Here is a 16,968-nt window from a genome sequence, read left to right as displayed (position 1 = left end):
GAAAGTCTGCAGGAAAACGAGAGGACTGAAGAGAACAAAATCGGAATAATGACATGATGTATGTCAATGCCACTGCAGTCCGAGAGTTGGCAACAGTTATTGTCTTTTGTGCACCAATTGAAAATCGAACGTTGAATCCTAAATGCCAAGTTTAGTTTGAAACTTTAAATGTTAATGTTGTATATTTACTGTCAATATAGCACACTTGAGATTATACTTAACTTTAATTTGTGTTCTTATCAGCTCCTTAATGCTTATTGTTACAATGATTATAATGACACACTCCAAGTGGGTGAAAAACACTCCTGAGGACAGAAGAATGTTTTAAAGTTACATTTAGAAGACGTTCAGTACAAGACATTTTTTTTTTTTATTGAAAAACAAAACAAAACAACACCTAAATGGTACAGGCTTTAGTGCACAGCATCAGCTGGTCTCAATCTGTCAAAGATTACAACAGTTTTTGGTTCCAGTGTTTGTCCTTCAAGGGTCAACGTTTTGAACTTCTTCCTTGCTTCCTGAAACCGACAGCACACCTGCTTCACTCACATCCTCCTCAGCGATTCCTTTACTTGGTGTGTTTCTACTAGAGACATTACGGAAGTTAGCAATGATGAGTTTCTGTCGGTCTTGTAAAGCCTCAGGGTTGATTTCTGCCTCTCCACGTTGCTTGCCCGGATGCAGGGGCTCGATTTTACCAGCGTCAGGCAGCAGAGGCACGGAGAACTTTTTTGCAATGTTGTGCAGGACACTGCACGCCTTGATAACATTGGACTTTTTGGCCAAAGAGTTTTCTTGTGCAAACCCGAGTTGATTTAAACACCTGAAGCGTGTCTTCATGGAGCCGAGCATCGTCTGCATGACACTGTGGATCTTTGTGTGGGCCTCATTGAAGCTGGTCTCGCTGTCATTTGCAGGTTCTGCCACAGGAGTCAGGACATGTTTGCTTAAGTTGTAGCCTTGCCCAGCTTTAAGAAAGACAGGAAAGAGAATCCAATCAAGAAAACAGAAGTGAGTCTTTTAGAAGGTAATAAAGAAAAAAGTGCAATCCCTAAAACACAGACTTTATAAATACTGTAAGCTTAACTGTATGCAGCATGGCTGTTATGTAATGTAGGGTTATATTGAAAAGATCTAAGGGGCATAGTACGTGTGTTTTGATGTGATATGACTTATCAAGAATAAAATATATTAAAAACAACTTTGCAAAATTGGATACAGAAACAGTTTTCTTATGACTGGTTTAATATTTTACCAATAACCCAAAAAGGTCCGTGTATCTCTTCCTCCATTTCCTTCCCTTTGAAAGACGACTCCCACAGCTCCTGCTCAAACGTGCTGCCAACACAACACTTTTCTACACTCAGTATGTTTCCGTCAGAGTCGCATATGATCTGGCTCACCACCGATGTGTACCCCAAGGTGTTAACAAACCCCCTGTATGTGTCCTTCTCATAAGGGGAGGCTCTGATTTTGAAGTGAGCCGCGCCAAGGACACCCAGCACATTGGGGATCCCACAGTAGTTCTTTGTCTTTAAAGCAACCTTCTTTTTGGCCTCATGAGTTAGTGGGAAAGAGATGAACTGGTCGGACATGCCTGCGATGACTCCAGACACAGTGTTCATGATCGCCAGGCAGTCCGTCTGAGACTGTCCGACTCTCTGCAGCACGCGAGGTGAGGAGATTCCGTGTGCGTAATAGTTCAATGCCACCATAACCATCGCTTCGACGGACAGCGTGGGGTTCTTCAGAGCCAACTTCTTCATGCGGATGCGGGCAGCATCCAGGATGAAACTGATGCAGGGTCTGCTAAGGTGGAACACCTCAAATAAAGCTTCGTCATCAAACTCATCGAAACAGCTCGGAGCCCCGAAGTCTGCTTCAACGTTTCCGAGAAGCTCCTCCTGGACCGCGAGCCACACTGGGAGAGCGAAGGACATGTTTGTTGAGTACAAGAAAACCCAGAGATTACAGGATGACCAAGACGAAAATAAACAACAGTGAGATGCGTGAATGCACACTCTTCTTCTATATGATCTAGAGTGCTCAAAGTTGTACTATATCACCACCGTGTGGACAGGAATACCAACTACAGAACAATAATAATACAAATAGAAATAGAAAAATCATTCCGTCATTTAACGAAAGACCCATTTCAATTAAAAAATTACTTTATTGGACAGTACTTTTGGAAAAATTAAAAGATATAGAATTGACACAACTCAGTTGAAGATTGTGGGAATCATGAAAGTATATTTAAAATATTTGTAAGGCTGTTATGTTTTGGGTTTTTGGTATTATATCATTTATTGTGGAATCATATTAAGTAGGGTTGCGGGGTCACATGGGTATGGGCGGAGTTGTGTAATTGATTTAACTCACCTGTTCACCTTTTGTTCTTGTGGGAACAGAGAGGGTGAGCTGGGTCGCAGTATTTTTTGTTGACCGCTATCTCTATTGATATTGTTTTGTGACTATGAGTTAAGACACGTTTTCAGAAGTTGATTATACTTTTTTTTGTTTTCGTTGATAGTCAAACTTATTTTACGCATCACAGTGTCTATTTGGACAGCGCGTCTGGCAATATATTAGGCCCATCATTAGCCTCTCAGCGACGTGTCCTTTCCGAATAGTCGCTACATTTTTGGCAACAAAAAAGGCAACAAAGATAACAAAGACAGAGCAAAGGATCAAGAGGGAAAAAGGGAAGCGGAGGAATCGGTAATCAGAAGATTCGTCACGGAGGTAGCTGGCTGTTTTACTTTAGGAGACGCTGTCGGTGCGAAATACAGCCAGGTAAGCTCACCTGTGGATGTGCGCATTGGAAAGAAATTCGACTTGCATATTGATTGCTGTTTGTTCAATGGGAACGGAAGGTTGATTGGGGATTGAGGATTGGATGCCTCTATGCATCGGCTTTAACAGTTTTGCCAATCGTCTTGGTGATTAACTGAAAATTTAAGTGTGAACCTCTGCTCTGAATAACGCTGTGTCTCGCTGCTGCTCTGTCTCTGCCGCTATGTGGAACGATCATTGATGTTTACCGGATTCATTCATTCATTGTGTGGAAATGTGTCGCCAGCTTGGAATGGATGTTTTAAATAAACAAACTGGAATAAAATCAAAAACGAAATTATAGGAAAAATGAATGAAATAAATTCTGGTGTTGAAATGCTGTGGCAAAAGGGAAATTAAAACTATCAGCCAAGGCTTTGGAAAATGAAATCGAAAAGCTTCAACATGAACACAAAAAAGAAAGGAAAATACCTCACATGTTGAACCTCACCTGGAAAATGTGTAGAAACTGTGTGCTGACGCCACCGCAACGTATACATGTTAACCCCTTTACTGCTGGATGATGAACGGAATAAACCAAAAGAATGGTTTGCAAGCATTATGTCACATAGCAACGCATTTAAAGATGAAGTAAAAAGGTGGCTGAGTGAATCTGAGGAATCTCAACAAAACAAAATGTCTGCTCAACTGGATCGTGCTGCAACCAATGAGAATGTGCTTCAATGTCTAACAGGAGCTGGACCGTCAGGAACGACTAAAGCTGCATCAATTATGACTGAAAACTTGAAAGATGACATAAAACCTAGTGACAGTGTGTCAAACGTTGGAAGTAAATGAACTACTACAGGAGGAAAGTGTTTCTTCAGCTTCCATGCACGTCTTAAAGCACAGGTTGACATGGCAGCTTTAAAGAACCATTATTAAAGGAGAAACATGAACAAGAGGAACGCCTGAGGAGAAAGAAGGAACAACTTAAATTTGAAGAGGACATCACTTAAATGTGTTACAATCTCGATGCAGCATAAGTGAGAAAATCTTCCTTTCAAAACATTCTGATGGGATGAATTCCTATGTGGAAAAACAAAAATCACAATCAAGAACTCTCAATGCTGGTGCAAGTTCATTTAATCCTCAAATGTCCGAAAAACAAATGGAAATCAAATATGATTACTCAGATCTAGGAACAAGGCCCAAGGAGAAAACTGCACGTCAGTTCATTCATTCAGTGCCTGTGTCAAGTAATGATCCTTATTATCATGCAAGTCACCATGCTACAGATAACACACAGGTTCCATATGGTTGCAGCTTTAAAAAGGTATTGGGTCAGAAAATGATCAACACAATATGTTTGGAATTATGAGAAAGCAAAATGAAATCACTACACTCTTAAAACAGCAATGCCTTTCATCATTGCCAAAGAGAGAGATCCCATCTTAGATGGAGATTCCTTAAAATATTAATTTATGAAGGCTTTTGAGAATGGTGTGGAGAGAAACACTGAGAGCCACAGTGACAGGCTCTATTTCTTGGAGCAGTGCACTAGGGGCCACCCGAAGGAGCTGGTTAGAAGCTGCCAGCACTTCAATACAGAGAGATGCTACCTGAAAGCTAAAGCTATATTTAAAGGAGCACTGTGGAAATGAGCTGAAAGTTGCTGCTGCATACATGACTAAGGCTCTGTCATGGCCTCCAATCAAGACCGAAGATGTGAAAGCTCTACAAGATTTTAGCCTTTTTCTCAAAGGCTGTTCGAATGCCATGGAAGCTGTGGAGTATTTGCATGAACGAGATCTCCCAGCTAACATGCCAGTATACCATTATAAGGAAGCTGACTTATAAATTTCGAGACAAGTGGAGAATTGTAGCCTTTGAAATACAAGAGAGACGCAATCAAAGAGCAACATTCAGTGATATCACAAATTTTGTCAAAAGACAAGTAAAAATCTTATCTGATCAGTGTTTGGAGGTCTTCAAGATGCTCCCCAAGTGACAATGTACAAAGGAATGAGCAATTTCAAACCACAGCCTCGTCCTAGAACGAAAAATACAAGTTTTGACACAACTGTAACTCCTGTGAAGAACAAATTGAATAAAAGTAAATCTAAGGAACAAACCTTATCTGCAAGGAGGACGTGTCTTTGCTGTGGACAAGGACATACATTGGATTCATGTCCCCAGTTGGAGAAAAGGACCCACAAAGAGAAGATGGGTATCTTCAGGAAAAATGGTGTGTTTTGGTTGTTTGTGCATTGGACACATCAGCAAGGATTGAAAGAAACAGATCTCCTGTTTAAAATGTGGTCTCCAACATCCAAATGTACTTCACATTCACAAATAAAAGGACTATGGCCAAGCAGAAAAGAAATCACATGTTGTAGTGGACAGCACCCTGATATCAAGTGGGCTTACCGGGGCGGGTGATAATGATTGCAAATTTCCAATAGTTCCTGTTCAAGTAAAAACGCAGAAAGGAAGTAAGATTATCAACACTTGCGCTTTCTTGGATCAAGGGAGTACAGTGTTTTGTACCGAGGCACTGATGTACAAATTAGGCCTCACAGGAAAGAAGGCACACATTCTATTGAGGACCATGGGTCAAAAAAGAGTTGTGACCAGCCATATTGTTTCAGGGCTTGAGGTGGCCAGCTTGGAATCAAAATGACTTCTGTGAGTTGCCAAAAACCTTTACTCAGGAGCAGATGCCTGTTCCTATAGGAAACATTCCAAGGCAAAGTGATCTTGAGGAATGGCCTCACTTAAAACATGCTGTTCTGCCTGAAATAGATTCAGACATTGAGCTGCTGATAGGAACACATGTACAGAAGGCTTTGGAACCACTGGAAGTGATTCACAGTGTGCATGGTGGGCTGCATGCAATCCACACAATGCTGGGCTGGACAGTAAATGGACCTCTAATAGGAGAAAATGAAGATACAGTGGATTATCAGTGGCCAGAGCTATCAGTTAACAGAGTGTCAGTGGTGAATTTGGAGGAGCTTTGGCAGCAACAGTTCAAGACAGATTTCCCTGAATGCAGTGTGGATGACAAACCTGGAATGTCAAAGAAAGAACAAAAGTTTATGGAATTAGTCCCAAACTCTACGAAAAAGGTCAAGGGTCATTATCAGATTGGCTTAACGTTAAGAAATAAAAAGGTCAACATGCTCAATAACAAGGAAATAATCAAACAACGTGCTTGGCACCTGAAGAAAAGGCTTGAAAAGGACTCATTTCATGCAGAGTACACAGCCTTCATGGGCAATCTGGTTGTCAAAGGATATGCTGAGAAAGTAACTGAAGAGGAGTTAAATCGCAAAGATGGGAAAGTCTGGTACATCCCTCACCACAGAGTTTTGCATCCAACCAAAAGATCAGAGTCGTCTTTGACTGTGGAGCTAGTTACCAGGGAATGTCTCGTAATGCTCAGCTCTTACAAGGACAAGATCTGACCAGTTCCTTGATTGGGGTGGTGACAAGGTTCAGAAAAGAATCAGTGGTGATCATGACAGACCATGTATCCATGTTTCACAAGGTGAGAGTCCCATCTGAAGATGTCGATCTGTTGAGGTTTCTTTGGTGGCCCAATGGAGATTTAGAGCAAAATCTCCCTGAGTTCAGGATGATTGTTCATATCTTTGGAGCAACATCTTCTCTGGATCTGGATCAGGATCAGCTACAAGTGGAGAGCGTGTTTGGTGGTCAATGGTGCATTCAATCTGATACATTTCAGTTTAAAATCTTGATTAAGGACAGACCACTTACCAGGAGAGGAATTCTCTCGATTGTAAGCTCCATCTATGATCCCCTTGGATTTCTGAGTCCTGTTGTTTTGTCTGCAAAGAAAATCCTAAGGGGTCTGTGCAGGAGAGCACTCAGCTAGGATGACATCATACCAGAATTAGTTGCTAAGGAGTGGATGAGTTGGTTGCAGGAACTGTTTCCATTGGAGGAATTCAACATGGAGAGATGCTTAAAACCGCTGGACTTTGGAGAAACAACAAAAGCACGACTGCATCATTTCTGTGATGCAAGTCAAGAAGACTATGGGGTAGTTACTTACCTGCTGTCGCATAATGAACGCTCACAAGTACAGAGTGCCTTTGTCATGGGAAAGGCTAGGGTGGCTCCACTTAAATTTGTTACTATCCATCGAATGAAGCTCATTGCTGCCACCATGGCAAGCCGCATTGATGTCTTATGGAGGAGAGAGTTACACCAGGTTCTTCAAGATTCTGTTTTCTGGACAGATGGTGCATCAGTATTGAATACATACAGAACCAAACTTCAAGATTTAAAATCTTTGTTGCCAACAGAGTCTCAGAAATTCTTAGCTTCAAATGCCTGTCAGTGGAGGTATGTAGACTCTTCAAGTAACCCAGCTGATATGGCTTCCAGGGGTTTGAAAGTGGATGCATTTCTCAAAGATGCCACATGGGTGTCAGGTCCGCCTTTTCTCCTTCAACCTGAGAGTATGTGGCCTGTCAATCCTGATGATGTTAATCATTTTCTTTTGGATGACCCTGAGCTCAAGATAGCTGTAACAGTGAATGCTATACAGGCTGTAGAAGAGACTGATGCGGTTACTTGCCTGTTTAGATATTTCTCATCTTGGACTGGTCTCAAGAAATTTGTTGCTTGGTTGTTGAGATTCAAGAACTGGCTCTTGGCTTGCTGTCAGAAGAGGAAATAGTTGAACATAAATCTTTCAAAGTCTAACCTGGAAGTGGAGCAGAAAAGATGTTCACTTGAGAAGGATATGGAAAGCTTCTAGAGGAAAAAGGTTAAAAGTTGTCTGTTGGTGGATGAGCTTGAGAAAGCTGAACTGGAAATAATAAGGTTCTGCCAAAGGAAGAGGTATCCAGAGGAATGCTGCAGAATGGGGATAATGTGAAAGGTTGTAGCCATATTTGTAAACTGCCCACTGCTTGAAGATGGCGTTTTAAGAGTTGGTGGTCGACTGAGCAGGTCCTCTATGCCTGCTGAAGCTAAACATAACATAATACTGGCCAATGATTTCCATATCTCAGACATTCTTCTAAGGCACATTCATCGAGAAGTGGGACACGGTGGTCATAACCACATGCTATCCAGGCTGCGGGAAAAATATTGGATTACTGGTGCTAGCACAGCGATCAGGAGAGTTCTTTCAAAGTGTGTCAGTTGTCGAAAAGTAAATGCTCAACCATTATCTCAGCAGATGGCAGACTTACCTGTTAACAAAGTAACTGATGTAACCTGAGGAACCACCGTTTACTCGTGTTGGACTTGACTACTTTGGACCGTTTGAAGTGAAGAGCAGACGGAGTGTTGTAAAGAGGTATGGAGTCATTTGTACCTGCCTTGCCATACGTGCAATTCACATTGAGGTGGCACCTTCACTAGATACTGATTCCTTCATAAATGCACTCAGACGCTTCATAGCGAGGAGAGGTCAATACTGGAACTGCGGTCTGATAATGGGACGAACTTCGTAAGAGCAGAGCGTGAATTGGGAACAGCTATTGAACACTGGAATCAGTCTCGGATAAATGACATGCTTCTGCAAAAGGGAATTAAATGGATTTTTTTTAAACTACCCAACTGGCTCACATCATGGAGGCTCTTGGGAGAGGTAATCAGATCTGTGAGGAAGGTGCTCAATTCCACCTTAAGTGTTCAAACCCTGGACAAGGAAGGCCTTCAAACTGGTCTTTGTGAAGTGGAGTCTATCATTAACAGCAGACCAATCACTCAAGCATCCACAGATCCTAATGACTTGGAGGCACTGACCCCCAACCACCTGTTGCTTTTAAAGACTTCACCTGCTTTACTACCAGGAGGCTGACATTTATGCTCGCAGGTGATGGAAGCAGGTGCAATACATGTCAGATTTGTTCTGGAAAAGATGGGTAAAAGAATACTTACCACAACTACAGGAACGTCAAAGATGGTCAGGAGTAAAGCGCAACATCATCCCTGGAGCTATCGTGCTTATCATGGATAACACAGCACCTCAGAACTCCTGGGTCATGGGAAGAATTGTACAAATGTTTCCAGACAAAAGAGAATTTGTGCGTTAGGTGCGGTGCAAAACAAGGAGCATCTGCCTGGACAGGCCAATAACGAAGATCTGTCTAATACAGGAGGCCAAAGCAGGATGAGGAGGGTCTGCTTCATCTTGTATCTTTTTTGACCTGACTCTTTTTGACTGAAAGACTTATCACCAATGAATTGACAGGTTTCAGACTGAGCCTGGATTTGTGACTTTTGACTTGATTGACCTTCAGTTAAAAAAAAAAAAGGAAGACATCATTTGTGTCATGAACTTTGAGTATACTATTTAGGTTTTAATTGTTCCATGTCTCCTATCAATAGGTAATTAGTAAGTGTAATAACCTAATAATTAGGGGCTGGTGTGTGGGAGTCATGAAATTATATTTAAAATATTTTTAAAGCTGTTATGTTTTGGGTTTTTGGTATTATATCATTTATTGTGGAATCATGTTAAGTAGGGTTGCGGGGTCACATGGGTATGGGCGGAGTTGTGTAATTGATTTAACTCACCTGTTCACCTTTTGTTCTTGTGGGAACAGAGAGGGTGAGCTGGGTCGCCGTATTTTTTGTTGACCGCTATCTCTATTGATATTGTTTTGTGATTATGAGTTAAGACACGTTATCAGAAGTTGATCATACATTTTTTTGTTTTCATTTATGAAAGGTCAAACTTATTTTACACATCACAGTATTTATTTGGACAGCGCGTCTGGCAATATATTAGGCCCATCCTTAGCCTCTCAGTGACGTATCCTTTCCGGATAGTCGCTACAAATATTGTATTTTTCTGTCAACATTTAAATTACAGCAGTATCTCAGTGTGCAGATAATTGTGATGTTCATCACTATTTTTTCTCATTTTACCCTCAGCCAGTGCCATACCAGACTTTTGGTTATAGCAGCCATCTTCTAACAAAAAAAAAAAAAAATCAAATACAGTTACATCCATAACTCCTGTCATTTTGAATATTTTTTGCACATAACTCTTACAGGGGCAAGACAGAAATGCCAGTTATAAAAAAACAAGTTATTATTGTCAGAAACTATGGTCTCTATAAACCAAAATCTGTTAAATGACCTGCAGAATTTAAGCTGAAAGAAATGAAACAGATTTTAAACAAAGTGATTTAAAAAAAAAAAAAAAAAAAAAAACACACCGACTGTGCAGGTAAAACAGATCAAATAAATCATATACCAGGCCAAGTCAAATATAGAACACTACGGGACAGTATGAATGGGGAAAAAAAGTTTAAGAGATGCTTGAGATAAAAATATAGATTGTTTAATTCATAAGAGAGCCAATGATACCAAACGTGTGAAATACATTGAATACATAGTCTTCATATGTTACATAAGACATTATTATGCACATTATTTGGCTTATTACAAATCTGTTAAGCACCTGAAGCCAGTTCATCCAGTACATATGTTCCCAATATTACATTGGTCGAGGAAAAAGAAATAAATCATACACTTTTATAAAGAAAAGGGGGGAAAAAATGACAATAATAAATTAATATAATTAACTAATAGTCAGCTTCTGTTTGTTACAGCTTGGGAGATAAATAAAAGATTTGGTTGACTTCACTAATGGAAAAATCTTTAATTGGTGGAATTCCACCCTTCCGACAGTCCTCTTTCCTCTGTCCTCGAGCGTACACATCTGTGGAAGAAGAAAAACACTTCAGGGTGTCAGGGTGAGGAGAATATAAACTATGCAAATCAATTAACTCCAATCTCATGCTGACACGTGATGTGTCAGTTTAACTGCATAGTAAAGCACTGCAGTCTTCATGTAGCATTGTTTCAAAGGCTATGAAGTTATAAATGGTGCAGCACAGGTTTGTAGTCTATGACAACATCCTGACCTGTAATGTTGTCTATAGAGTCGAGTGGAGCCGTGTTGTTCATGTTCACTCCAAACAGCAACACGATACAGATCATCAACGCAACCAACAGATAGATAGGCACAGCAAGGGCCCAATATCTACAGCAGAGGAAATGTTCAATTAGTGTATCAGCCACACCTTTTCATGGAACAGTCAAGTACAGGAGGAACGTGTCATGAGATAACGCTCTTTCATTAACCATCTTATCCTGATTTTCAGCTTACTTTTGGGGCCAGTAAGTGAGACCAACAGAATGAAGCCACTCTTCTGGTACAAATGCCCACAGGCAGTACAAAACTGTGGAGAAAATAAGATGTCACGTTAACAGGCTTCTTTTGCTTAAAATATCCATTCACACAATTTGTTAACAGCAAAACAAGGATGATGATTCCAAAAACAGACACATGAGAGTGAGCGCGCACACACACACACGCACACACACATCCCACACACACAATAAGTGAGTGAGTCAAATTGACCAAATCTGAAAAGTTTTTTTCTTAAATATATGGAGGCCCAAAAATAAATCAAAACACTTCACTTCAACTTCATTGCATTATTGAGCTGGAAGGACTGTTTTCTTTTTTTTGTTTTTTTTGTTGGGGGGGGGGGTGATATGCAAGATGGTATGTGTTTTGTTTGTAACACTATATAATTTCCCAGGGTCAGCTAATATTAATTGTTTACAGCACACACACAAAAAAGTGGGTGGACTGAAATGTTATGAGGAAAAGTGAAATTTGTTGCAATACTGATTAAGTTAAATTTAAAAAGCCACTCACAGAAGCCAAACTGTGAGCCGAGGAAAAGGACAAAGCCGTGGATCGCCCTCTCAGGTAGGGGAGAGGGAGTGTTTTCCACCATGACCTGAAACACAACAAAAAACAAACAAACAATAGTCATCAGGGCGCAATGTAGAAGTAACGCGTTTACATCATATAGAGCATCAGACAAAGAATTAGCTCGAGACACTTACCTTTTAATCTGTATTAGTTTGATTGATTTAACTGCTGGTACAAGCCTTCTGGTTTAAGCCTTTCAATGATCTCTTCAATGTCTGCCCATCAAAGCAGCAACATTTCTCCTTAACAAAAATCCAAACAATGACGCAATGTGTCCGAGAGACTGAGACTAAAAACAGACGTTTAAACCCCCCTTAAAAATATATATATATATCAGGTGAATGTCTGAACACTTCCTACATGACATGTGCGCCCGTGTGAAACGTCTCCCAGAAAGTTGTTCCGCATTTGGAATAAGAAGAAAAAAACCCTCCGAATATTTTATATTCTACAGCACATTAATGCGTGATATAAATGTTTGTATTTTGAAAAACAAAATAATCCAATAAAAAAAGTCCTGCGGGTTGCTTCGCTTGTAGCAGATTGTAAACACGCGTACGTGACGGATGTTATGATTTATTTTTCTGTCGGACACATTTGGCTGTTGCACATCTCGGGAAATACACTTTTCAGCATGGCTTCGGAGAGCCTGAAGTGTAGCATGACGCGTTTCTTTCAGTAGTTTAAGAGACATGCGAACAAATAACTCCGTTGGTGCACCCATTTGGTGAACTTACTCCTGGGGGGAAATAATTGTGGGTGAGACAGTTTTGACGGTCACGTTTTGACGGAGCTTCGCAGCTCTGAGACGGAGCTCAGCAGATCCAGCGTGGCTGAGGACACTTAACAGCTACTGTTACTAAATACTGAAAAGTGTTTATAAAAAACAGTGGAATAAATGTCAACAATGACGACGAAGAAAGCACTCTCTCCTGCTAAAACGCAACAATCTACAGAGAAATGTAAGACATCGAAAATGAAAAGGAAAAACTGGATAAAAGAAAAGTTAAAAAAGAGAAAACCTCCACCCAAGAATCAAGAAAAACCTAAACCACTTCAGATATCACCTCCAGGAGATGCACAACAGTTCTCTGCCAACTGGAAGGCATTGCAGGAGGTTAGTCAAATGAAATGTTCTCTCTCTCTCACTTGATGACAAGTTTCCATGTTGTTGTACGTCTTTATATTAGATTCAGATCATATCCAGCCAGATTGTTTACAAATGCACTTTCCTTTCCACAGATCCTGAAGGTCTCTCAACCAGAGAAGAAGCAGCAACCCGTGACACCGAAACAGAACGGGACCCTGCAAAATAAGCAGGCCAGACATCATTTCTCTAAAAGTGTGTCAAAGAACAATGTCCCTCCCAGGCAAGCAGACACACAGAACAAAGCAAAGCACAAATCTGTCCCCAGCAAAGCTGAGTCTGAGGTGACCTCAGAGGTCCCTACTGTTTCAGAGACAGGACAGTCTGCTGCTCCAAAAAGGAAAATGGACAAGGGGAAGTCAAACAGTGAGCCAGCTGCCAAGAAGAAGAAGAAATCTGTGGTTGAAGAGACTAAACTCACAGAGTGAGTATACTGCATAACTTCTTGCAGATATTAAGGTCGAGAAGAGTTGTGGCTGCTACTTTAATTTGTCCTGTGTTGTTTGTAGAGACGACCTTTGGTTCGATGATGTCGACCCAGACGACATAGAGGCGACAGTGGGAGCAGAGGCAGCAGAGATCATGAGGAGGAAACAGGGAATTCAGAAGTTTAGGGACACAGAGAGCACCCTGGTCAAGGAGAAAGCCTTCGAAGGGTGAGTGATGACAACTGAAGTGTCCTTTTTTAACCCCACAAATCGGCTTCAAGAAGTTCATACTGATTCATGTCTAATGGTGGCAATAGAGATATTTTAATGTGACAAAAATGTTTATTTAAGACTTCATACTGACAATTAAGCCGTTCACTGACAATTCCAACACAACCTGAAAGCAGCATTGGCACTTTCTGTAGACAACATTATGTATTAAAGGCAGGGTTGGTCAGTTTTAGAAAAGTAGCGTGATTTTGAAAGTACCTCGTGGCGGTCAGTTTTTGCAGACTTGCAAACGCTACAGAAGACAGATTTTCTTTGTTCCTTTCTCAGAGCACGTGAGTTTGAAAGACAATTTCAACCAAAATCTTAAAAAATGCATCGAGAGAAAATTACTTCCCTTGCCTTAAAGTGGAAGATAAAAAAATGCTCCCTGCTTTTGATTTCAAAAGACTCACTGCTGTTTTGTGTCATTTGTCTACTGTACCCCTGTAAAAACAGTTTGTTCAACATAAGGTGAGCATTACCCTAAAGGTTACATAATCTGTATATAAGCAACTCTAAAGCTTTTATTGACTATTAGGGACTCCAGGAAGTCACAAGTCACTTAATTAAGTCTCCATTTTGAGCTAAGCTAGTTTATGTCGCCCTTTATTTTATGTGATGATGTGGGAATGGCAGACAAAGAATCTAATACCAAAATTATAATAACTGTAGAAATAAGAAAAGATCTTTATCCTTTTTTTATAGTGATTATTTTGTCTTTTTCTGTCCGTCAATGAAGCGTATGAAAACAAATCTGAACATGCAGCTGCTTTGAAAGCATGAAAAACATGAGGACGTGTAAAACACTGACCCACCACACATGTTGGTGTGTCAAATAATTATCAATGAAGATTAATAACCCAGGTCAGATGGATTTCTGTTGTATTTATTTAGGTATCAAAAACAGAGAGAACAGATATTTCAAAGCTGTAACTCGACCAACAGCTTGACGTATTAGTTGACATTCCCTTTCTTCCTAACGCCATCCGTCAGACTCACCCGAGCTGTGGCCATTGATTGCGAGATGGTGGGAGTCGGTCCTGACGGAGAGGACAGCATCTTGGCTCGTGTGTCCCTCGTGAACCAGTTTGGAAAATGCATCTATGACAAATTTGTGAAGCCCACCGAGAAGGTGACGGACTACAGGACAGCTGTAAGCGGCGTCAGACCGGAGGACATCCGAGACGGTGAGAAAAGACAGAAGATGTAAAAGAAAAAATTAAATGAGGAACAGAAACAAGATGTAACGACTTGCTTTAAAAAAAATTGCCATGTGCCTTTTTTTTCCCCACCTCAATTTTTGTCTCATTATAGGAGAGGACGTACGGACTGTGCAGAGGGAGGTTGCTGATATCTTGCAAGGCAGAATAGTGGTCGGACACGCCATACACAATGACCTCAAGGTAATGTGATTGTAATGTCGTGGAGGGAACTTGATTGATTTTTAAAATATTTAACATTAACAAATACCAAACTGCTGTTTCAGATTTTGCTCTTGGATCATCCGAAAAAGAAAATCAGAGACACTCAGAAGTACAAACCTTTTAAGAAGACTGTCAAGGTATGACTGTGAATTCGACTGCTTTTAAGTCGACTAAGCATGTTTACATGGTTTCCCCTTGAAGATCCGAGAGAGTCCTAAATTCAGACCTCAGAATCAGTGTCGTATGATGTAATTATTCTCTTCTTCTTTAGAGCGGTCGACCCTCTCTTAAACTCCTCTGTAGAGAAATACTCAACGTTAAAGTCCAACAGGGTGAACATTCATCAGTAAGTAGTTAACACATCATTTTTTTCCCCCTTCACCGGCAGTCTTCTGTTCAACTTCCTGGTCTGATCCACAACTGTTTCTCTTAACGTTCACCAGGTTCAGGACGCACAGGCCACCATGAGGCTCTACACGCTGGTGAAAAAACAGTGGGAGGCTGACATTAAAGCCAGCCAGAGAAACAAAAACCCAAACATGAAGAGCGAGAGGAAGCCAAAGTTTTCCAAGAACAAAAGCAAGAAGCAAATGGGATTATGAGTTCAACAAGGTGATGGACAGTCTCTGGATCAGAAGCGAGGGGACTGAAATGACAGAGGGGCTTTCTTTTGTCCCTGGAAACAAAAGTGTTGGCATTCCAGGACGTTAAGGACTTTTGTTTGGGGCCCATTTTCAAAGACTTTATAGCCTGGCCACCAGACTCATCTGAAAGCAGATGTTTTATTGGAACACATTTCAGATGTGTCTGGTCTTCCTCTGGCTCGAAGAGATTTAAACTCGACCAGGTTCATGTGAAGCCAATCACAACCTTTTCTCTGATAAATGTCGTGTTTCAGCGTCATTGAGGCATTTCTTAAACAAACGGCTGCAATCGTTGATATCAAACTAAATGAAAAGTAGTTTAAGTTACATATTAGCTACTTTCTTCATTTTATGCCAAACGTATGCCTAAAAGATAGATTCTTTATTGATCCAGAGGGAAATTCAGGTATTGATAAATATGTTGAACTAGAAGCCATGTAAATTTACACCTTGGATTGAGCTACCTAGCATAGGCTCCAACCCTTGCATCAGCTATTTCTGTTACTCTCAGCAGCTGTAATGTCCTGTGGCGTTCATAACACTGTGTGGGGATGAATAATGACTATGAGGTTCCTGACTGATTTTCATAAGTCTAAAAACCACACTAAAGACTTACACAAATCCATGAGTGTTCAGGCTGTGACTCATGAACGGACACAAATGTAGGAGAGCATCCTTTTTAGCCATTCCCCCTTTGAATATCTCCAAATATCTACTCCAAATACGTAATTCCCTGCTGTTGGAGGCAGGTGTTCAAATCTATCCAGTTTCCTCCATGGAGGGCTCTTGAGGTCTCGAAATCAGTCGCCCACTAACACTCAGCTGCTTAGTTTCCTTCACTCTGGTCCCAGCTTAGTTATATCAACTGTTTGCTCAGATTCCCGGTCTCATGTCGTGGTCCGTGATCAAATGTTTCCTTGTTGCCTTAAAAGTTGTTTTAAACGGTATGAATAAAACATAAGAGACTCAATTTCAGTCATTACAGTTTTTGTTTAAATAGCTCTTCACCATTGATTAAATTTTTGGCCAAGTGAATCTATGAAGCCCAGTTTGGCCTCAAACTGGATCCTTAATGGAGCAGAGGGATTTGAGTTGTTTAAATATTCAACTAATGGTTCTAATGCATCGCTGCTAGTACGTCGCTGCTGAGCAGTTTTCTTGATTTTTTTCTTCAATGCCCGTGTTTGTTCCCTTCTTATGCTATAATTCAGTCGTAGATGAGAAGACTTGAAGTGAAGTTCTTCGGTTTTGGAGCCTGAGCTGAGGCACTGGAGGAAGAGCTTTCTTTATTTTGGTCAAACAAACACTCAAGCAGAGTACCAGTTATCCTTTAATATTGGAAGTTGAACTGTCTTTTTTTTCTTCTTCGAACACTGATGGCTTTTTACATCAATGTGATTCATGGTTGATGGGTCGATGCAGGGGGGACATTTCCTACAAAAGTAAAAATGTCCTGCCAGAGTGAATCGTTGTTTTTTTAAATATATATTATTTG

General features: G+C 40.7%; 3 protein-coding genes across 3 annotated transcripts; 1 reads left to right on the top strand and 2 right to left on the bottom strand.

The window, feature by feature from the left end:
• Positions 1-305: 305 nt before the first annotated feature.
• On the bottom strand, positions 306-2,059 carry LOC306842130 (putative nuclease HARBI1). Its single transcript, XM_079372216.1, has 2 exons — positions 1,256-2,059; positions 306-968 (listed from the first exon to the last, which is right to left on the bottom strand). The coding sequence occupies exons 1-2, from the start codon at positions 1,938-1,940 to the stop codon at positions 484-486; spliced, it is 1,170 nt and encodes a 389-aa protein (XP_079228342.1). The 5' UTR covers positions 1,941-2,059; the 3' UTR covers positions 306-483.
• Positions 1,939-16,443, top strand: rexo4 (REX4 homolog, 3'-5' exonuclease; the record flags this gene model as incomplete). The annotated part of the gene is made up of 9 exons (XM_079372363.1): positions 1,939-2,000; positions 2,634-2,796; positions 12,803-13,131; positions 13,217-13,363; positions 14,399-14,592; positions 14,720-14,808; positions 14,892-14,966; positions 15,101-15,175; positions 15,273-16,443. The coding sequence occupies 9 exons, from the start codon at positions 1,939-1,941 to the stop codon at positions 15,429-15,431; spliced, it is 1,293 nt and encodes a 430-aa protein (XP_079228489.1). The 3' UTR covers positions 15,432-16,443.
• pigp (phosphatidylinositol glycan anchor biosynthesis, class P) lies at positions 10,090-12,660 on the bottom strand. The gene is made up of 5 exons (XM_079372233.1): positions 11,695-12,660; positions 11,501-11,585; positions 10,943-11,015; positions 10,698-10,816; positions 10,090-10,492 (listed from the first exon to the last, which is right to left on the bottom strand). Exons 2-5 carry the CDS (start codon positions 11,580-11,582, stop codon positions 10,377-10,379), a joined length of 390 nt encoding a protein of 129 aa, XP_079228359.1. The 5' UTR covers positions 11,583-11,585; positions 11,695-12,660; the 3' UTR covers positions 10,090-10,376.
• Positions 16,444-16,968: the final 525 nt, after the last annotated feature.

This window comes from Symphodus melops (assembly GCF_947650265.1).
Source record: "Symphodus melops genome assembly, chromosome: 21".
Taxonomy (NCBI): domain Eukaryota; kingdom Metazoa; phylum Chordata; class Actinopteri; order Labriformes; family Labridae; genus Symphodus; species Symphodus melops.
This window is presented reverse-complemented; position numbering and strand designations above follow the sequence as displayed.